This window comes from Ostrea edulis, chromosome 4 (genome assembly GCF_947568905.1).
Source record: "Ostrea edulis chromosome 4, xbOstEdul1.1, whole genome shotgun sequence".
NCBI lineage: Eukaryota > Metazoa > Mollusca > Bivalvia > Ostreida > Ostreidae > Ostrea > Ostrea edulis.
In genome coordinates this window covers 75,616,532-75,640,502 of record NC_079167.1, presented here as the reverse complement: position 1 = coordinate 75,640,502, position 23,971 = coordinate 75,616,532, and the positions used below count along the sequence as shown (strand labels likewise).

The following is a 23,971-nucleotide window of genomic DNA, read 5'->3' as shown; positions in this document are numbered from 1 at the left end:
GAGGCTAAATATTAATTGCTGAGTAAACTGCGAACCGTGTCCCCTTGGTGGAATTTCCCTATCCCTCAATCATACTAATGAAGGATTCTATTAGTCTCCCCTGACAAATATTTGTTGGTATATGTAGGATTAAACCAAATTATTTATGTTGACTGTGTTTACTATATCAAACTTAAGACGTTAGCATTGGTAGTGAATGTCCCCTCGCCAAGAGCCTATAGCGACAGAGGCAGAGTGAAAGAGGTATTTCAGATATGACCTTATAAACAAAGATCCCGAGTCATTAGAGGGCATTGGCACAATAAAAACCATCACTGCAATGCCCTTGAACACCATGCATGCATAGGTCAAAATTTGTGGCACTTCACCTGTACACAAGTAAAATACATGGGAAGTAGAAGATGTGCATGGGTCAATCTAATTAAAATCAGATGTTGGATCCCAGACCCTCACATACTGTAGCAAGTATGTGAGCGGATCTAACATCTCTAATTTTAATTAGATTGTGCATGGATATGCAGTACACATTGAAATGTTTGAGAGTTGTGATTGTACACACAGTCATAACCAGTACATCTTTATCGACAATCAGTAGAAAATTAGTGTTGTCATATCATGATGACTTCCGCAAACTGTTGGTTTTACTCTCCGCGTGGCAGAATGTTTACAGTGGGTGGTTCTGTTATACACACGAGGCTTTCATGCTAATTAATACTGTTTGTTGTGGACATTCCTAGCGATACAGGTGAAACTCGTTAATTTGTGTTTAATGGTGTAGGAATGTATGTACAGCATACAATTAACATAATTTAAGTATCCTCCCAGCCATTTTGACAACCTTGAAGAGAGTATGTACTGTCACCGGTGTCGCCTGTTACGGAACACTTATCACATGATCAACAGATGTAGTACCATATCAAACTAGTGCAAAAGAGGCGACCAGGAGCTGACAATCTAAGACCCCGAATGTTTAATTGACAGAATTCAATGGCTCTATGTACAAAACAAACACAGATTTTGGAAAAATGCGCTAAATGTTTATTTGGGGTGAAAAATTCCACTTTTAAAGATTTTCCGGTGAGAAGATTTCAGATAAAGATGAGATTATTGTCACGTACCACTCATTGTAGCCATTAATTCCAGAAGATTGTTCTCAGACAACAGTGCCCAGTAGCTGTGGCAGTGTCAGATGTATTCCTGCCTATAAATCATTTGCCTTTTAATAAGTGTCAATATTTAAAAAGCTCTCAGAGAGTATGATAAATATTCATTTTTTTTTTTTTTTTATGGTTCAATTTCAAAAGATGGACGTGGTACATTGGACTTTTACTTACAGACAGCAATGGAGGAGCTTAAAGCCATGTAGTTATTGTCATTCAAATTATGTTGGGTTTTTTTTTTGCATCATGTATTTGACTGCAGTGCTGTAATTATGTTTAGAAAATCTAAAAATGTTGTCATTGTACAGACTAATGATTTCATTTTGATACAATAATGGAGCAGTAGCATGAAAATATAATTATTTAGAATTACTTAAAACTTACGAAACCAGCAAAAAATAAGACAATCTATGGGGAAAAAAGTGCAGCTGAAATTGGACTCTCTGGATCTAACGATGACTAAAATGAGTAAATTGAAGAATTGTTACAGTTATAGAAGCAAAATGACCGATTTTGAAAAAAACAACCAAAAAAACAATTGATAATTCAATCGAAAGAAGGTCTGCCATCATCTCTGCGCCATATCGAATGAAGTGTTAAATATATATGTGTCTGCTTTTCTTCTCGTGCCAATTGATGTAGCCATTCTTCACTCAGGGTCCACTTATCAATGTCCACCCTCTTCCAAGAAGCCCCTTATCTCGCCGGCTTAGGTATTGGTTATCTCGATGACAGGTGATGAAGTTGATAATTCGAATCTCACATACATTGACTTATGTCCTGTAGAATATCGATGGGGATCGATGGTCATTGTGGCATTTTATATAGAGAAGGGTCCTCTATCAACCAATGAATGGGGAATTTTGGGTTAGATGGGAATTATTGTTATTTGTGTAGCACAGTCCAAGAATAAACGAGAGGAAGGACTATGTTTATTGATTTACTGAGTGGAAATGGACTAGTCTTCTACTTGGTTAAATTGTGTTTTTTATTTAATTACAATAAGCCTGTGAGATGTCAAGGCAGTTGGTTGAACAGTTAAAGTTGCAGCTGCCAGTTTTTTGTATAATCTGTGGATGTATGTAAGATGTATTGTGTAATAAAATAAATGCATATAAAGAGAATTTCCATATTGATTTCGAGCAATGCAGTGCCAGGGTTTATGAGATGTAGCTAGCACTGAATCATGCTAGAAGACTGATAGGAGGGGAAAAATCATCTTATACCGCGATCAGGACCAAAGGGACCATGCTCACTGTAGATACAATCAGCATTTTAGCATCCGTCTGATTAGTAGAGGTGCCATTGTAGAAAAAGGTGGCTTTATTTCTGGAAGTAAGAGATTTTCAAATTTATAAGGTAAATCTGTTTTCAACTTGTTTTAAAATTAAGACCCCTCAGCAGTAGATGTATGTTTCATTTGACGAATCTTACTAAGTACATGACTGTCCATTGGGTGCATGGATTGAGAAAGTGTTGCAGTAGCTTACCCATCACAGAAATTTAGACCTGTTAATTAATTGATGTCATGCTTGACACAATTCTCAAACTTTTTCATTTTTAACTAATACAGTACATGAAAAGTTCGTACCAAGACATAATACCTCATTTTTCAGCTTAATTGTTTACAATGTTTCCATGCCAAAGCTAGACCATTGCTTTGTTTACAGTTTTTGAGGACTACCACATGGATGGTCAACAAAAGATATACATATATATATATATATATATATATTCCAATGATGATGACTAAGTACATGTGGTCTACATTTAAATAGATATTCAAATTTTTGTAATAAATAAATGCGGATCAAGTGTACTTAATCATTGTTGGATACATTGTTTTCCTACTTATATATATATATATGTATATATAGGTATATATATATATATATATATATATATATATTCATAGATAGATGGATGGATAGATAGATAGATAGATATACATATAGTAAAACATGGCACAGTGAACATGCTTAGAATGAATTCACAATTACAGCAAAGTGATTTTTAATTACCGTAGTTTTAAAACATATATTGTACACTAATATTATATTCATGCATTTGGTGTACATTTCCTTCATTTTCTTGCTGTTGATGTGAAGCAATTAAAAGTCTTAATTGTTTAAGTGTTTCATCCTTTTTAATAAATCACTCGATCACTCTGTGTTGCATGTACTGAATACCTACATGATAGTCAGTCTTGTTCAGAAGAGAGTTATTTTGCTGGTAGGTCTAAACAACACCTCTGAGAACCCATCATATCTACAAAGGATAATTGATTACCAAGTATGTCCGCTACAGTTAAGAATAAAAACAGATTCCCAATCATTGTACGATCTCGGAGGCAGTGATTCTTCATCAACAAGTCATTTTTGCATGATTGGAAACAAATGTAGTCTTGGGCAACGATACACTGCTTGAAAATGATAGTAAAATATTTCAATTATATGATTTTTTTCCAGAGAGAAAGTGTGGCAGAGGTGAATCCAGTCTCCATTTACTTATCTTAGAAGTTTGTAAAGGTAAGTGTCTAATACAGGGTATTTGTGGTAGAATCAAAGGCAGAGAAATTCTACAGCCATTCCTCCTCACTCCGAGGATCTGATTTAGATGTTTCATTGACAGCTAAGCTCTGGCCTTCATAGAATTAATTGCTATGGTTAATGATTAAATGTTATAGGGGAATAGGTGCTAGCGGTCCAGACACTTCATAAGTTCATTAAAATCAATATTCAGTAAGAAAGAATTTCAAACAATGTATTAATTTGTCCTCTAAACATTGTGAAAGGTATGCATGGGCGGATAACTCTGAACATTCATCAAATTAATTGCTACAAGGGGTGGAGTAGGATACTAATCAATGGCTGTATCAAGGACACATTAAGGTTCAATATTATGTGTCTAAAGGATTACACACATATATACTATATTTAGATCTGAATTCAATCCATCAATTACTGACCGAGTCAGCTCTGAATATTATAACTACTAATGAACATTTCATTCAACATCTGTTTTAAAAAATATATATAAAATCATGAGTAAACTCAGGTGACCTATTGCAATTGGTCAGCACCCGTCATGGTGCGTCAACAATTGAACATTTTTAACTTTTTTATAACTATCATTCCAATTCTTTTTAAATTTGGTATGAAGCATCATTGGAACAAGGGGGGACATAGATTGTATATTTCAGGACTCCTGCACCCCTGGGACCTTAGGGGCAGGACAAAAAATGCCAAGGATTGACCAATTTTCAAAAATTTTCTCTACAACCACTTATTTTTAAAAGCTATTTGATAAATACCGCAAATCTGGATGTTTTTCATGATAATTGTGAATTTTTAAACAGGCATATGTTGAGTAAGTGGTAAGAGAAGACACGATTTGTGGTTTTCGCTTTTTGAAGATCTAACAAACAGTTGAGTAAACCAGGCTAATGAGTCTTTGGTCTCATTATTTCTCTTACAGGACATACACTGTATATTCTATTGAGAATTGGATTCCATCCCCCAATTATTTTTAGCAGAGTACAGAAAAGTCTGTGTGAGCTTTTTGATAGAGTTGATTCTTTGTCATTATTGTAGAAAAACTAATTTTACTTCATCTGACCTAAAATTCTCATTAATGAGAATTTCAATTATCTTGATCCATATTGTATATGCCTTATTTTCGAAGTTCTTTAAGTTTTAAAACTGAAATTTATGGAAAAAAAATTCCTTTGAATATTACATACAGTCTACTCCTCTTACATGTACAATGCTTATATTGAACTATCTGTTATATTGAAGTAAAAGTTACATCGCTTTGTAACCAGGAGGCATTGGCTTATTCAAGAACCGTTGCTGTTGCGGCTGTAAGCACTGGGCTTGTGGTACTTCACCTACAACTGATGACATCTCAATAGGAGTGAAAATTTTTGATAGGATTTAAAACAAACAACCAACCAACCAGTTACATTATCTATATATATAGTTCAACATAAGGTTTATTTATATATTGTTCAACATAAAGTTTACTTATATACATGTATATAGTTCAACATAAGGTTATTTTGAATTTTCAATTGAATATAATGAAGAATTCGGGACTGTCCCCTGAATTTCAAAATATCTGGAGTAGACTGTACAGATGAATTTTTGCCCTGTGTTGTTTTCGACCAGATATATTCAAAAGCGATGTCAACACATTTTAGATTTGCACAAAGCCATCTTTTACTACACTAGAGTAATGAGTGAATTTAGAATTTGTAGTTTTCAATTGACCCATTTCGGATGTAGACTATAGCTGCAGAACTGACGTAGCTCTCTGGAAAAAATGGGCATAGACCTGGAGAGCTACAGTTCTGCAGCTTCATGTGGGTGAAAATGAAAATGGGGGCAAGTATTTCCTTATATACACTATAACCAATTAAAACATAACATTATGTCCTACTGCAGTGAAAAATCTAGGCATTTGATTGGACGACAAGCCGGGAATATGAGGCCATGTACCCTGCCAAGAATAGATGGGATACAAGATGGCGTTGATAGATCTATATACTAACTGCTTCCTATGATAAACATTATAAACATCGCTCTGCAGTAGGATGTATTAGTTATATGGATTCTTGGCAGGGTATACGGACTCACATTCCCTGTCAAATTATATATTCTCCCGAGCCATTAGAATATAAACTTTGATAGGGAATGTGAATCCATATATCCTGCCAAGAATCCAGATAACTAATAATATATCAAAGAAGTAATTCAAAATATGAATTCAAATCTGGGTAAGAAATGGAATTAGACAGGAAGTTGTAAAAATAATCAGGAGGAAATTTAAAAGATGTATACAACTTCAGACCATTGTTTCCCCGTAAGTTCCAAAGACTGGTCGCGGTAGTTCAGTGGTAGAGCATTCACTTTGTAACCATTAGTTCGAACTCAGCTCGTACCATGGCCGTGTCAAACCTAATATGTAAACATAGGTAGTGATTGCTCCTTTGCCAAACGCATGGCATTTAGAAGTGAGAATTACATGCAGGTCTTTCGGGTATGACTTTAAAAACGGAGGACCCGTGTCGTGGCAGGCGTTGGTACACTATAAAGAACTCTCACTGCTACGGTCTTGAGTGCTATAAGCATAAGTCAAAATTTGTGGTACTACAACTGGTGACATCCCAATATGAGTGAAATTTTTTTCGATGGGACATAAAACAAACAAACAACATGACCACAATTTCGTATGAATGATTGGCAAAGACATTTTTTACTTTTTAAATCATGCATGAATGCATTTCGTTTTGCCAGTGGATATAGAACTATGACTCTCTGGGGAAAAACTGAGTTTTTTCTTCTTTTTTTGCCCAGATAGCTGCAACTATATGTATGTTTGTTGTTGACAGCTGTCAATCATCCTGTGGTGATAAATTTGAAGCTCTGACATCATACCCCTCATTTCTGCAGATGAAAGGGTAGAAAATTTACATGATATATTCATCATGATAGAACATTCAGTCATTAATTCTTCCTTAATTGATCTCTGAAATTTTTAGTTTATTTTTTTTTTAGTTAAGTCTTGTTTTCTACATATGGCCGGATGTCAAAGTATAGATTGAGTAAGCATTACGGAATTTTAGATTTTGTGCATAAGATGATCGAGCTATTACTGAGTTTATCCAAGTGTTTATAGTAAAACAAAAAAGAAATTCAATCATCATGAAAATTCCATTCTTATTCACACTTCTTCCTTGTTTTTTTATTTTTGAATTTTTTTAGATTTACATCATGTCAGCAGTTCAATGTCTCGCGGCGAATTGAAATAGAAATATCTCATGTGCTTTTGCACTTTTCTGGCTTTATTTCGGACAAATAATAGTCTATGTTGGTGGGAAATTGAAGCAAAATGCAGATGAGGGTATAAACTTCTGCAGAATTATGGCACCATACTGCAAAGAGAAATAATTAACCATTTGCAGCACGCTATGTAGAGATATTTTATGGTGAATGCAAGTCCCTTTACACTCCATATATGAGAATCTACCAGCAGGAAACACTGTAAATAAATATCTATTTTCTATCCCAAGTTTTATGTATTCTGTGAGAATTATGTCAGAGTATCAAGGCAAGCTTGATAATTACTTGTCAGTGAATTTGGTTAAGTAATGACATCAGCCAGGCTCCGTAGAAAGTGGTGTAGGGGTCCTCTATCTTAATAACAGTCAACATCAGAGCTCCGTCGGAGGCCTGTCAGACCATTTTTTGAGAAGACTACATCAAACTGGCCAGCCGTCTAGTGCTCAGTCAAAGAATATGTCAATTGTTTGATTACGGAGTGGAGGTATGGATTTTCGTGCCCCTCGAAAGGAAAAAGATGTCATCTGTGTGTACATTTAGGACTGTTGTCTCTGATTGAATGCTTCATTAACAGATTTCCAAACGTTACACTCAACCCCCGTATCCCACTGTAAGCTGTGATTATAGACAACAGATAGACTGTGGTTATTGTACACTTTCATTCTTCACACAGTATTTATAATATATTTCATTATTTCCTTGACTTTTCCTCCAAACTATAACTGCAGTAGCATTGCTTTTCATGAATTGAATCCTTGACCTACCTTTGTACATTGCAGTCCTTCCATACTAAGCCTTAGCCGTATCAGATGACCATGTGGTAGGGGTCTAAAATTTGGTGTCTCAAGGACATGAAATTAAAATGAAATCTTGAGAGTCTTGAAATATATTTTTGGAAACTTCAGTTCTTATCTAGTATGTGACAAAACTGTGATAAAATTGTCCATCTATCCCATCTTTGATTTCACGAATTTCTGAATGAATCTTACAAGATTTGACATTCACATTTCTGGATTTTGCATTTAGCTCATTTCTGAATGAACTATAGAAAATTTCCTCATTAAACTTCATATACTTATACATCTTATAAATAACATGGCAACTGCATGTAATTTTTTTTTTAACCTTGGTCTTCCAAAATGACCCTGACCTTATTTTTCTGAATTTGGCATTTAGATCATTTTTGATTGAATTACATGTATGAAAAAAATTTATTATCAAACTTCAAACACAGATGCATCATGATACAGCATGACATATTTACCTAGATCACCCATATGACCTTGACATCACATTTCTGGGTTTTGCATGTTTATTTATGGATAAACTAAAGAGAATTTCCTCATCAAACACATACACAATTTGGTAAGAGCACAATAACAATTTCCAAAATGTTTGCCTTGACCTTCAATTTGATGTATGTGACCTGACCTTAAAAATTTCTGGATTATATCTGTAACTCAATTCTATCTATCCTATGGGAAATTTTTCATGACACAATATACAAAAAATACCTCATACACCCAATTTCCTTAGCTTCATTAATTGACCTTCTATGTGACCTTGACATTATACATTTTAGGATTTTTATGTTTACTTCATTTCAGACGAACCACAACAGACATTCATGTAAAAAAGATAGAATTTCACAGAAAAGATTAATATATCCACTAATGGATTACATTTCATCACAAAGTTAAATTTGTTTAAGAAAATCACTTGAAAAATGTGCATTTCTTCAAAATTTCAAACATCCACGTAATGTTGAATGCTTCAAAGGATTACCTAGATATATATATATAGGTAACATTAAAATGAGGTCAACTTTGGTTCATAAGATGAATCGGCGGTAGAATGAATGAGTAGGATACTACCTGTTGCTTTCTACCTACAACGCATGTTTTCTAAGTACCTTTTATAGAGCCTCTAAGTCCATAAGGGTGCATTTTGAATTTCAATCACATGACGTGTTATCCAGAGCTATTTTAGGTTGAGGTAAGATAAATTACTGGTAGTTTGTCCATATACATGTAGTAAGAAGATTTTTGTGGAAAATTTCTAAAAATTATGATGGGGAATATTTAATTTGTTACAGTTATTGGATTTAGGAGATATGTGTAGATTAGGCAAGTTTATTTCTTACAGTATGATGCAAAGTGTGATCAAACATGAAGTTAGTGAATATTTAATTGTTAATAGAACATATTAAAAAAATAAATTGAAATATTCTTGAGATGATGGGAGAATTTTCATATTTGTCATTCAATCAAAATCTTTTTAAAGATATACACACATATTATGTGTTGAAATGATGACTTAATGGCTGGAGGCAGACTTATACATATATCATTTATAATACGATCAAAATGAATGAGAAGCAAGGTTTTCAACTAGAAAATATAGCAGATTGCATTAAACATAGCATTATATCTCATAACAATTATCAGTTAAGTGTTGCTTGACAGATCATGAACGGATGCTTGATCTTGCACACGCCAATCAGTCTGTATTAAGAATTGTCGCTTTGAAGTCATTTATATACATCTTGGTGAGAGCTAAGGCAGCCTAATTATAGGTACATTGTATCTAAAGTATAATTAACACAATTTTTATGCATATGATGCAAAAATGAAAGTACTGAGAGTATTAAACAATTTCTTGTGTCTGTTGTAATCATAGAATGATATAAATGTAGTTCTAAGTAGGCCACTCCATGTCCTAAAAAAATAACTTTATATTAAGGTTAAATGGTTTGTATTTTATGTTTAGATAACTGCATAGATACCACTTTACTAGTTGAAGCCAGTACCACATCTTTCAAGCAAATATTCTACAGTCTAATGACTGTGTAGTGAGTTTGCAATGTAAATTTATTCTTAGATTTGTTTCTGTCAAGGGAATCCATTGTATTTGGATCAATCATTCACTGTCCCAAAAAATATACTTACTAGCATCTTACCATCAAAAATCTAGGAATTGTCCTTCTTTAATACTCAAAGACATAATTTTTACTTGATTATATTGAGTCTTCCTGACTTGCTATGAATTATTGCTTTTTGATGTGTTATACCGGTAGATGAGATTATTAGTAGTTAGTCTGAGGTAATTACAAATCTCTCCACTAGTACATAGCAATTTGCTCAGTATCCAATAGTATGAAGAATCAATAAAAAAAAATCTGAATCATTGTTAATTTTTAAGTACAAAATACTTTTTAAAAATCCTGGTCCTACATGTTTGGGTAACAATTTTTCACTTGTATAAATTTTGCAGAATCCTATTAGCTCTTGTCTTTGGTGGATTTCAAGGTTAAAATCAAACTTCAGAAAGATTTGGATGAAGTCGGTCGAGATGTGAATGCCTTGTGTCCTAGATAAAAATTCAAATGTCTGCAACATAAAGTTCCTTCCTTCATTTCCATATAGGTCTCTGATATCTCCAGGGGATGATGGGAAGGGATAAACGGAGAACGTCAATTGGATTGCAAGAACTGTATTGTATTTTCATTTAGCTTGATGCAGTTTTGTAATAATTTGTGCAGACTGGGTGTGATTTTACAGCTTTGCAAATGATAGGAAATGACATTCATTGAAATTAGATGTTAAGAAAATTGGATTCTAGTTCAGAAATTATATAAGTTTGTCAATTATTAAGGAGTGTCTCATCTAATGCAAAATCATGGAAGATTTTTATGTTTCCATTGACTTTTATATCTGTAGATCAATTTATCTACAAACATATTACAATTTGTATTGAAATAGAGCGGGACATTACATATTAATGGAGACAATTACAGATGATGTCCTGTGTGAAAAAATAAAAATTTTGAGTTCAGAGTTTTGATTCTGGGGAATGAAATCAATACGCTATAAAACAAAATCATTGGTTGCAATAACCATTAGTACTGACTGTTTTAATATTGCTATATTCCCTCACGTCCAATGTAACCAACAACAGATTGAATTTAATTATTTGCATAATGTGATTTTTCCGTATACATATTTTGTCGTACCTATTATTGATCTATTCAAATTGATTCATTTTCATAAACTGGCGTGAGAGGATATTTCTTAACAATGTTGATTCACCATTTATAAAAGAAGACTTCCAGGGCATTTGGTATGAGTAGTGCAGTTATTTCTACTTCCATATTGACACCATTTCTAACTAATAGCCTCCTGATGGGGATTTTAATTGGACTGAAAAGTTTTTTAGCTGTTGTAATTATACCATCGTAATTCAGCACCAGATTGGATTAAAAAGAGCATTTGAGAATTGCTTCACCATTATTAGAGCCATTTTCTCTACACACTGGATGCAGTGATATTCAGATTAATTCTATTTATCTACCTAGATTTCATTTCTCTTCTACCCTATTGCTTTTAATCCAATATTAAAGCAAGCCACTCTTAATGAAAAAAATTATTATGTGTTCTCAATGAAATAAAAGAATGTGAAAACGGTTACATCTAATTTTGACATTTCTTTGAACTTTTCCAGTAATTATCTCCCTTGATTCATTAATGAATGGGGGGAGGGGCTGATCAAAATAATATTTCTCTGGAGATTAAGTTCAGTGAAACTCAAAACTGTCATATGTTGGTGACGTGGAGGTTTGAGTTCAAGTCCTAATAGCTAAGTTAAATTAAGCAATGGCCCTTCCTTTACCAAACACGTCATATTAAGAGAAGCTGTGATTTACTCAATAATCTAAAGTTTTGTCATGGTAGGTGCTGACACAAACATGTCACTCTGTATGCAATAAAAATTTAAGCCCACACAAAATTATTATCCCTAATTTCATTCAGTCCTACCCCCCCAAAAAAACCAATATTCATAAAAAATAGGTTCTTTATAATACTTTTGACATTTTCAATCAAGATTTGGACCCTGGTGGATGAAACTTTAAAACATTAATTATTACCCCAAACCAACAGATTAGCCCAAGTTCCCTTTTATCATGTCACAGATTTCTCAAGTGGAGGCTTCCTATAATCAGTATAAATGAAGAAAAAGCCAAATTTCCATCATGTTTTGGTAAGGATATGGACGTGTTACATCACAAGATTGATGAGTTATGGCATTTGCTGGAGAGTAAATCTGGTGTTCACAATGGGCTTCTTCCTCCCCTCATGTGGCAAAGGAAGAAATCTTATTGAGATTGATAGTTCAACCCATGAATTATGTGTATTTAACTTTTACATCCTTAGTATAAATATCAGCCAAACTTGCATGACTATCTTGAATGCAGAAGATTTTTTTCATCCCAAAATTTCTATTATAATAACTGCCTATTTATTTGACTTTACTTGCAATTTTTGTATAAATTTAATTGGCCCCCATCTAGTTGACAGATGTGTAAGAGACAGAGATCAATTTTTATCAGAGTGGGACGTGTTTAACTCTCTAACTCGGAGCACAGTCGAACGAACATACAGATTCAAGGGATTATAAGTGTATAGTTTCTGTGGAAATTGGTACATAAAATATTCATTAATACCTCAGTCAATTCTAGGATCTGCATAAGCTGAATGAATGCTCTACATGACTTTTAATTAGGGTGAGTACTCTAACTATCATCTGATGTAGAAAAAAAATTATGCTTTTATGTGCAGTTTATGAAAATTCTTGGTGGGAATAATAATGATGGTTATTGAAATGTTGCTGGATAAATAAATTTTTGATTGTTAATGTAGTACCCATTAATGATCGACAGCCATTAAAAGAAATGGAACATGGTTATGTATAAAGCTATGCATTAAGGGCCTGCATGGGTGTCTCAATCATAGAACAGGAAGGTATAAAATAACTACTGCAGTCCCTATCTGCATGTTCAAAGACTCATCTAATGGTATTGAAATTTTCATGAAAAAAGATATTGGTTTATATTTAATTTTTATTTGACTGCAATATCAGCATGCCCAGATATAACTGATTACTTCATGTTTACCCACCTTAAGAACAGTATCCCAAGTCATTTGTGTCAAAGCATGTATATTTGAATTGTCAGAATCAATTTAATTCTTTTATATTCCTTATGCAATACAGCATATTGGTTAACATACAGTTAAATAACACTCAGCAGGTGTAAATATAGGTGACAATATACCATATGCATGTATAGTAAGAGATAGGTATATAAAAGTGTGGTGACAATATACCGTGTATAGTAAGAGATAGGTATATAAAATTGTGGTGACAATATACCGTGTATAGTAAGAGATAGGTATATAAAATTGTGGTGACAATATACCGTGTATAGTAAGAGATAGGTATATAAAAGTGTGGTGGCAATATACCGTGTATAGTAAGAGATAGGTATATAAAAGTGTGGTGGCAATATACCGTGTATAGTAAGAGATAGGTATATAAAAGTGTGGTGGCAATATACCGTGTATAGTAAGAGATAGGTATATAAAAGTGTGGTGACAATATACCGTGTATAGTAAGAGATAGGTATATAAAAGTGTGGTGACAATATACCGTGTATAGTAAGAGATAGGTATATAAAAGTGTGGTGGCAATATACCGTGTATAGTAAGAGATAGGTATATAAAAGTGTGGTGACAATATACCGTGTATAGTAAGAGATAGGTATATAAAAGTGTGGTGACAATATACCGTGTATAGTAAGAGATAGGTATATAAAAGTGTGGTGACAATATACCGTGTATAGTAAGAGGTAGGTATATAAAAGTGTGGTGACAATATACTGGGTATATAGTAAGAGATAGGTATATAAAAGTGTGGAATTAAGAGATAATCATCACAACCTGTGGCCTGAGATAGTCTGTAAATGGTTAATTATCATTTCTGCTAGGAAGTGTATCATGTATAAGTTTTTCTGCTGCATTCAGATCAAGGATTGTCTTTTCAAGCATCTTTGCATGTATAGATGAAAGACGCATAAAATTCTCAGTGTAGTTTTTTTTTTAAAAGAAGAAATGTCAGTAATATATTCACAGTATTTCTTTGAATCTCTTCTGACTTGGAAAAAAAAGAAGAAGAAAAAATCTGTAAGTCAATCATAGGGTCGAGCGTCTGAAGGATATGTGAATATAAGGGAAGTGAGGACTTCCCCCGGGAAATAAAGAGGCATTGATCTGTTCATGTCTTGAAATTTATGTTTACTATTTTGGTACGTAGAGAAGCCACCCGAGGCCTACAGCTTAAGCAGCATGGCCAAAGAAGGGGTTAATTATTTCCATGATCATATTTGAAACAATTAAATTAACAGTTGAGTATTGAATTACTATTGACTGGTGAGAGGTCAAAATTATGTAACGGTTATGGACTGGCCAGTAAATTAATGGCAATTATCATTTATTGACAAATTTGGATTGATCAATACACAACATGGTGTTTGACAGTTTGTGGACATTCATGTGCAGATGCTTACTTCATAGAGATAACAAAATTGTTTGTACCAGAATATCATAACTCAATTGAGGTTTGTAATTTATTCAAAATGTTGCATTAATGAGAATATGTCTTTCATATTTGTAAGATTAGTTCAATTAGATGTTTACGGGGATTGAAGTCACAGCTTGGGCTTTTCAGAAAAACAGTGGATCACCCACACAGTATTTATTGGTCGACTGTCAATGCTTTAAATGTCATCCAGAAATTGAGAGACGGTGTAGGTATCAAGTAAAGGTAAAGGTGTGACAACAGGGTATCTAGTGTGGCCCGGTTAGGTGGAAACCTCCCTATTCTACACCCTTACATTCTGATTTAAAGGGGAGATAATAATGAGTTCTGTACACAGATACAGGGGAGATAATAATGAGTTCTGTACACAGATACAGGGGAGATAATGAGTTCTGTACACAGATACAGGGGAGATAATAATGAGTTCTGTACACAGATACAGGGGAGATAATAATGAGTTCTGTACAGATACAGGGGAGATAATGAGTTCTGTACACAGATACAGGGGAGATAATAATGAGTTCTGTACAGATACAGGGGAGATAATAATGAGTTCTGTACAGATACAGGGGAGATAATAATGAGTTCTGTACACAGATACAGGGGAGATAATAATGAGTTCTGTACACAGATACAGGGGAGATAATAATGAGTTCTGTACACAGATACAGGGGAGATAATAATGAGTTCTGTACACAGATACAGGGGAGATAATAATGAGTTCTGTACAGATACAGGGGAGATAATAATGAGTTCTGTACATAGATACAGGGGAGATAATAATGAGTTCTGTACACAGATACAGGGGAGATAATAATGAGTTCTGTACACAGATACAGGGGAGATAATAATGAGTTCTGTACATAGATACAGGGGAGATAATAATGAGTTCTGTACACAGATACAGGGGAGATAATAATGAGTTCTGTACACAGATACAGGGGAGATAATAATGAGTTCTGTACACAGATACAGGGGAGATAATAATGAGTTCTGTACATAGATACAGGGGAGATAATAATGAGTTCTGTACACAGATACAGGGGAGATAATAATGAGTTCTGTACACAGATACAGGGGAGATAATAATGAGTTCTGTACAGATACAGGGGAGATAATAATGAGTTCTGTACATAGATGGAATCTTATTTTTATTGCTCCTCCACAGTTGGCTGCAATAATGTAGCCCTCTCCGATTTTTTTATTCTGACGTTTAATTTCGGGAGAAAAAAGCCGGGGAGGGCTACATTGTTGCAGCTACTCCCATCTCTGACTAGGGGTGTATTCGTTTGGTCGGGTGGAGAGCTACACGAGTGATCCTAATTTGCTAATGTTTGCATTTTGGAGATCTCCAGTAGATCTTTTTTGTCTACTTCTCAAATATCAAGTAGAGGCTCAGGAGACTGGTTATATCCTGGACGAGTTCTGGAGATGAGAAACGAATAGACCCAGATGTTAATCAGTCCTTTGATTGGGGAACAAAAGTATCTTGTTTTTAATAATTTCATTATTTTTGGTGAGTTCCTTTGTGATATCTGCTGTAGCAACAAAGAGCATCTCTCATTTCATTATAAACAGTATGGTTAACCAAATGATTTTTGAAATGTTTGAATCACTACATGTATTTGTCATCTACAATTTTATGGGAAAGCACTGTGTAAGAATAATTTTGAAATAGCATAAAGACAACCACCCCCTCTTCAGGAATTTTGAAGTGATACGTACTGCATGGGTGTTTTTTTTAAGGAAACAATCTCATGGCATTAACTGGATAAGCCTGGAAAATTGACAATAAAACCGAGGAAGTATGAGGAGAAAATAATTGTTTCTTGACATTAGCATCATATCTCGGACTGCTGCTAAGATGATGGATATCTGAAACACAGAGGATACCCAAAGTTAAAGCATTCATTACCAATAGAATGTTCCTTGGTTTAACGACAATGAACCTGGCAGAGATACTAGTAATTTGGGGGCTCCACCACTGGCGTAGCAGTTTCAATGATTAACTATATGCCCAAGAGGGCACGATACTTAAAACTGTGATGAACAATGACCTACACTTGGGCCTTTAATTTCCATTTTTCCCTTTGATGTACAATGTTAGTTATGGACTGGTCAATGAGGGATGGTTAGCCCAAACCAATAATGCTTGTAACAGCAGCAATAACTACACTCCTTATAAGGGAAGTAGTGTCTGGTCCCAGAGGGAGAGACTTCATTGGTTGAATATATCAATTTGTTGAGTGAGAAAGCAACAATATTTACAGCTTAGCACATTCTGAAAGTCCTTGTTGGTAGGAAATAAAAAGGGGGAGGGCTAGTGACCTCCATTGTTGTACTTTTAGCTATATTCGGTTTTTATGTGCAATGTTAGTTGGGCTTCAGTACTATAGTAGAATATTTTAGTGCTTTGTGCATGATTTGATGGGTGTTGGAATTTAAGCTATTGTCTGTTCAGATGATGAAATCCTCTTTGGTCAACAGTGGATGAAAAACACATTAAGCTGTCACCTAGTGCGTGGTTTTGCATGGGACAATCTTTGTGATAATTGAGAAACATACACCCACAGGGAGTATCTTAAATGGTGTATGAGATCTGGTAATTTGTGATCAGGAATGGGAAGACCAGTGACTATCTGTAATGGTGCGGGGCCTCGTATGTAAAACCCCTAGGATGGAAATGAGTTCTACAAGTAAGAGCCTCAAATTAAATGTTAACACCCTTATGCTCCTTATATTATGTGGAATGAAGAAAAATTTAGATAAGATATGGAATGAAATAAGATGAAAATGAAATGTGATAGAAACAAAAACATACATATATACAGAGGCGGATCCATTGATTTGGAAAGGGGGGGGGGGGGGGGGGGTCCTGAGGGAGATGATCTAGAAACTGCACTAGATCATATCCTATGAATTGATAAAAATGAGTACGTGTATCATTAAGTGTTAGTTAATAAGAGACTTGTAATATCCAACTTGTAGATGAAAAAAATAATTGCCTACAAATTATAAGCATTGTAATGTTAAAAAAACTACATAGATGTCCCAGAGAATGGGGGAGTCCCCCCCCCCCTCCCCATTTTTGGATTTGCTAATGTATATAGAACACTATCATGAAATATAAATGCTTACTGTCTGGCTGACTGGATGAGGATGGGACCCTGTTTCATGAATACATTCGTCAGAAATAGAGTTATCCTGAAATAGTCGCAAAAGTTTGGTAAAATTTCCTTGCATTCATACTATGCAATTGTCTTTGATTGTCTGGAATGGAGGTATCATTGACCCAGTTGTATATTCTCCAGCTCAGTTGGGTATTTCTATATGTATAATGTGTCTGTTTGTCTGGGATTATGATGGGGTGTCAAAAAATAACTCTGCATAAACTTTAGAAGTATGACTCTTCCTTTCCCTCCATGTGGACATGCTACACAATAATTTTATTCAGGGGATGGGTGGGGGGGGGGTGTGATTCTTTCTATTTATTTTTTCTTTCTTTATTGCCATTTCTTTCTGTCAAACTTTTCCAAGTCTTCATTTTCTAAGGCCGACAGATATTTGTTTCACAATAGCATTTTGAATTTCTTATGCACATAGAAACCATGGAATATATGACATCAAAAAGATTCAGTCTGCAGGTTTTCCTGTAATTTCCGTTAGTCAACCACCCAACCTTTCATCCCGATTAATTATGGTCTGGTAAGAGTTCACTATATGCGCAGTTTAAACTTTCGTTCTCCGGGACATAGTGCATGAAGACTAGAAGATGTTGCACATACAGTGATTTCAAAGTTTTTCAAACCGAATATTTTAAGCTCAGGTTTAATTATTGGAAAGTTTCATCATACAGAGCATTGTTAGTGATGTAGTGTTGCATTTTATTGTGCTTTGAAGATTCCAACTGTTGTAAGATGTCTTAATGCTAATTACAGATTATTTATCAAAAGTTTTGAAATAAAAACTTCTTGAGGAAGTGTATGAGTAAATTTATTATTCATTGAAAAATCCATTTAGTGCGCCATGCAGACAGCATGAAACTCTTTGAGTTTATTTTTTCATGTTTTTATAATTGCCATGTAGAACTTGGTGATTCACCCGCACAAGATCAGAAGTACATGAAGCATCTATGAAATATGTATTGACAGATGTTTTGAAATACTTCCTTCAGTAAATCATGTATGAAATTACCAGTTTTGACAATCAATCATTGAAGATGTCGTGTACAAGAGTTTTTAATGGAGGAATATTGTCTTCATGTTCTTGCATGCAGACTAAGTGGAAAGAAACTTGGATGTGAATTAAATTTGAATTTAAGTTTAAAATATATATATATATATACACACATATATAACATCAATGACCTAAGATAATCTGATTCCCCAGTACATTTATAATGTCAGTATACAGTATCTGTACAGCTATGTACAGAATCTTGAAAATTTAGAATGAATGGGAGGGTGCTTTAAAAGATGTGGGCATTACCATGGTCATCCTCACAAGTCAAGGTTTTGTGATTACATGCTCTCCACACAAAGAGAACGTAATCACAAAACCTTGACTTGTGAGGATGTGCCATGGTGAATGTGATGTTAATTACAGTCATTGACGATTCAACTGGTACAATCAAGGGTAGTACACACGGAGTTGACATATTGATAGGGAGGGACGATTATATTGAAGGAATTCTGAAAATGAGCAACAGATATTCATAAGGTACCAGATTATTCACATATCACTATACAAAGTAAGTAAAATGTGCAGGGAATTGAGGTTAGGATTTTTTTAATCTGATGTAATATCAGAAAAATTAATGCAGGTTCAATTGTAGGCTTCTGAGAGCTTGCAAGTGAGGGTTTTTTCCCCCATGTATAAAGGATTTTATGAAATTGAAATAACACATATTTTGATTTTCTCTGTGTACAGCGTTGACCGATTTTAACAATGGATGATTGGATATGCCATGTTTGTGTAACCTAAGCAAGGATGTAGAGTATTAATGCAATCTATCAGTATAATGAAACAAAATGCTGGGTAGTCATGGTAACAGTAAACTTTTTCCTCTTTTTACAGACAATTAGAGATGGGGAACAAATCATCAAGTAAGAAACTTCCTAAAGAAGACTTGGAATTTTTGTGCTCAAATACAAAATTCACAAAGGCTGAGATTAAGGACTGGTACAGGGGATTTATGGTAAGTACTGACAGCCTAACTGCTGTTCAGGACTGGTGCTCTATTGCACAAAAGATGCCTATATGGATATTTTTTTTTATTCTATTATCATATAGTATAAACAAAGAGTGATTTTATATCATATCATTTTTATAATCAGATTTTATTATAGATTCTCATACATCATCATTTTTGTAAATTGTGTTTTTGTGTCTTTGATGTAAAGGTCATAGGAAATGGTTATAAACATCATTATTTTGTTTGAAAAATATAAAGATTGGTACGCCTATGTGTCAATGCAGAATTAAAATGTATTAATCAATGCTCTAAGAGGTACAATTTTGAAGAATCAGTCTTCCTTATCACCCCCTCACAATTCATTGCGAGAGGGGTTACAGTAACACTGGGGCTGTTGGTGTGTCAATGAATGTGTGTGTGTTTGTGTGTTATAATGACACTGAGCTTGTTGATACTCTACAAGCTACACCATTTTGCTTGATTGATTTGATACCTCACTTGTAGCTTTTTTATCAAGAGAGGTAGAACCCTATTGATTTTGAGGTCAAGGTCACTATGGGACTCTGTGAAAAAGGCCACATTCTTTCATACTTCACATATATATTTGTTATGAGAGGAAGAACCCTATTGATTTGGGGAGTCCAAAGGTCAAGGTCATTATGGAACTTCATAGAGAAAGCTTTTAGACATTCGTTATGAGGGGATATGTCCCACTTTGTGGAGGAGCGCTTGTTGAATTTTAAATCGCCATAACGACCCAAGAATGTAAATAGCAAGGAAGCAACAAACAAACTGGATACCACGTCAGATTTTGTGGTTCAGCCATATCAATTTGAGGTGGTTCTCAGATTGAATGTGCCAGTAAATGAAAACAGAAAACATTTTGAACAAAAAATTATATCATTCATCATAACATATGACTTGATACATGTACATAAAAAAAGGTTATTGCATCAGCCCTCCAGTGACATGATTTTGAATGACACCATCCTTGGTTAGCTTGTTGATTCTTCATCACTGGAGGAGTCAAATACTGCATTGTCTAAGATATAACACAAATAGGAATTTACAGCATTCATATGTACACATCAAACCATTCATTAAATTTCTAGTGTGCATTTACAGCTTTCATATGTACACGTTTAAACCATTCATTAAATTACTAGTGTGCTAAAAATCTCAAGTAAGGTAATTTTTTGTTGTATTATACATGCATATATTATTTAAAACAAAAGCCTATTTATACCAAATGTGATGTAATTTTCTTTGGTAGTTCCAGAAAGGGGGTAGGGATACTAGGGTATAGAACAGAAAGCCTTTCCCAAAGGTTCTGTAACCATATTCATAAAATTTTGGGTCCCTTGGGTTAAGGTACAGAAAAACATATTCCTGTTTCCCTACATTATAAAGAAATGTTCCGCTCTGAGACAATTTTCTAGGATTGCTGTGATAGAGAAGTTGTACAGGTCTACATAAACTTGAGTGTAACTGATGTCATCAGCAAAGGGAGATAAGCTAGGAAGCTCTAAATCTGATTTTAAAAGCAAGCATTATACTCTTGCTCTTTATGCATAAAAATATTAATCATAATATATTTATTGTTTTACATAACATGTTGTATCATCGTTGCAAACCACGGTTTTGAGTCCACTCACGCTCCCTCGTGATAGAGAGAATCGAATAGAAGCACCCGTGGGTACCCGGTGATGATGTCGTATACATATAAACTGATTTCCCTGAACACCCAATTTTTACACAAACTGCCATTTCCAATGACTTTTTCAAAACATTTTTATTTACAGAGAGACTGCCCGGATGGATTGCTGTCAAAGGCCAAATTTCTGGAGGTGTATTCAACATTTTTCCCTACTGGAAATCCAGACAAATTCTGTAATCATGTGTTTAGATCTTTTGATGGCGACAACAGTGGCAAAATTGACTTTAAGGAGTTTTTGCTTGCCATAAACATCACTTCCGGAGGTGACCCCAAAAGCAAGCTAAACTGGGCCTTCACTATGTACGATATCGATGGAAATGGTACCATTGAAAAAGATGAAATGGTAGAAATTATTGGGGTAAGTTGTAACATCCTTTCAGCCGAGCGGAAGAGGATTTAAGAACAATAGATTGGTGCATTAGTTTGTAGCACTTATTTTTTTAAGAGGATGTACCCCTTAGAGTGCAGTGCTCTTGGAATAATAAGGCTATTGAACTTATTGGAGCTAGTTTGATGTTTAAATGCAGTAACTGCGGCGATTGCATTTTTACATGCAACATAGGTTCAATAAAAAAAAATTATTACATACTAGTATCTGTACATTATTTCTGATGTGGGCATTGTTCATTTTTCCCCCTCCACTTTATCCACTGGAGCATTGTTGGCATTCATGATAATGTAATGTGAAGTTTCATGAATTATGTTTCTGGTCCATAACAGTAAATCATAAATGAAGGGCTGTTTAATCAGCTCTGGAAATCAGTCTTGTCTACAATTTAACAATTAGTTTGAGCTTCCCAAACATAAAGCATTGTCCATCTTGGTTTGTTTATGGTGCGTTAAATGTTGTAACTTTATATGGATCTCTATACTTTACCCTCCCCAAAAAATGGCGATTCTTGTATTACTAGGTTATTGAACACTAAAATTCTCTTGATTTGGGGAAAATTTCCCTTGCCAACAAATTTTATGGTTTATCATGATTATTGTACATTGGAAGAGTTAAACAACTATAACATTTATGATCTAAAATTACACTAGTCATACCTTGAATGAAAATATCACCATTGGGTTTCTTTTTACAAACATTGATTGTCCCAGTGATAATTCCATTGAATTATTCTGAAAGTGAGATTTTTTACAAATCAATGAAAATTCTATATTATTTTCCATTCAGAAGAGTAGAGCATGTTTATTGTTCCACAAAATGATTTTAATGGGGAAGTTTTTAGGGAAACATCCCATGTTGTCCAAGTGTTTTGAATGATCTAACAAAATATGTAAATATTGATATTGCCCTGAAATCATTATCCTAATTCATTCAACAAGTAATTCAAATCCCCGGTTTTTTTTGTTGGTTATTTTCTCCTTTGATTAAATGAAGTAAAATTGAATTTGCAGGCTATTTACAACATGCTGGGAAGTGCATTGTGTGGACAAGGAGAAGATACACCCGAAAAAAGGACTGAGAAAATTTTTGAAAAAATGGACGAGAATGGCGATGGACATTTAACAAAACAGGAATTTATCGAAGGCTGCATGAAGGATCAAGTCTTGTATCAAATGCTAACAGCAGATGCAGCAACCAACCAATAATGGTAGCCTGACTATTATTCCATTTCATTCACTTGTCAACATTTCACAAAAACTGTCTGCTGTATAAGAGTTTTATTCTGGTGAGATGATCGAATCATGTTGTTACAGAACGAAGCATCTTCTTACAATAAAATCATTTCTTGTTCCAAACAAATGCATTTTCTTCTAGTGATTGATTTTAATAATGATTCCTAAAATACAAAGAAAAACAGTGAAACTTCCTTGGTAATAATTGAAGTCAAGGTTATGAAATGAAATGTAATATGGACAACATAACATTTTGTATTGTTCTGCATTAAACTTTTAAATTAGTGAATATTTAGTTAAAAGTATGTGTAATTGTATAAAACTGAAAGAAAATTGAAAAATATTAATTTTACATGTATATCTGATTTGGATCTTTATGCTTGTATTAAACCGTTACTAATTACATGTATATGTATTTTATCCTTGAGTTTTGATCCCAATTGTGATACTGTGTAATGATGTACTATAATATATTTTATAGTTTTATTTCATTCATGTTTTCCATTCCCTGAAAATCATGTTTGTATTTTAAATACTCGAGATCATGTGTAGAAATGTTTAGCTAAAGCAATATCCTGAATCAACTTTATTCGTAATTTATCTATAATCCTATGAATAATGGAGAATCATCGCCTTACATATTTTGGGTATTCTCCAGAAGAACTGGGTGTTTGCCGGTACTGAAAGCAGAAGATGCAATATATAATTATCAATACCTACATTAGTTTCTTTTTTGATATGTTTGACTAACAACTAACAATATACTTACTTCGTTACATAATCAAGATTTTTTATACCTATTACACCCTCATTTTATGTAGTTTAAACACGCAAGCTGGAAAAAACACACAGCCGTGTTCTGAAAGCACTCGATTCTTAAAAGAAAGGAAAAATGCTACACTCCAAAAATTCTCCCTATATTTTTGTCCTAACACGTATCTCGCTCGTGGTCGGGAATAATTTCTTGGAAATTCATCTTCAGTGTGTCACATTTTATTTTTAT

The 23,971-nt window shown here is 34.1% G+C and overlaps 1 protein-coding gene across 11 annotated transcripts in view; it reads left to right on the top strand.

The window, feature by feature from the left end:
• Positions 1-23,689, top strand: part of LOC125669759 (neuronal calcium sensor 2-like) — a 55,598-nt gene extending 31,909 nt beyond the window's left edge. For 6 of the 11 annotated variants that reach the window (XM_048904496.2, XM_048904494.2, XM_048904497.2 and 3 more), the window contains 4 exons: positions 3,629-3,688; positions 19,511-19,631; positions 21,431-21,703; positions 22,747-23,689. In XM_048904496.2, coding sequence (XP_048760453.1) covers positions 19,521-19,631; positions 21,431-21,703; positions 22,747-22,941 — 579 coding nt within the window. In that variant the 5' untranslated portion in view covers positions 3,629-3,688; positions 19,511-19,520 and the 3' untranslated portion in view covers positions 22,942-23,689. Of the gene's footprint in view, positions 1-1,077; positions 2,520-3,628; positions 3,689-12,264; positions 12,564-19,006; positions 19,154-19,370; positions 19,403-19,510; positions 19,632-21,430; positions 21,704-22,746 lie in introns of those variants that run through there. The other 5 variants (XM_048904500.2, XM_048904499.2, XM_048904501.2 and 2 more) reach the window with 5 other exon arrangements.
• The last annotated feature ends 282 nt before the right edge of the window (positions 23,690-23,971 follow it).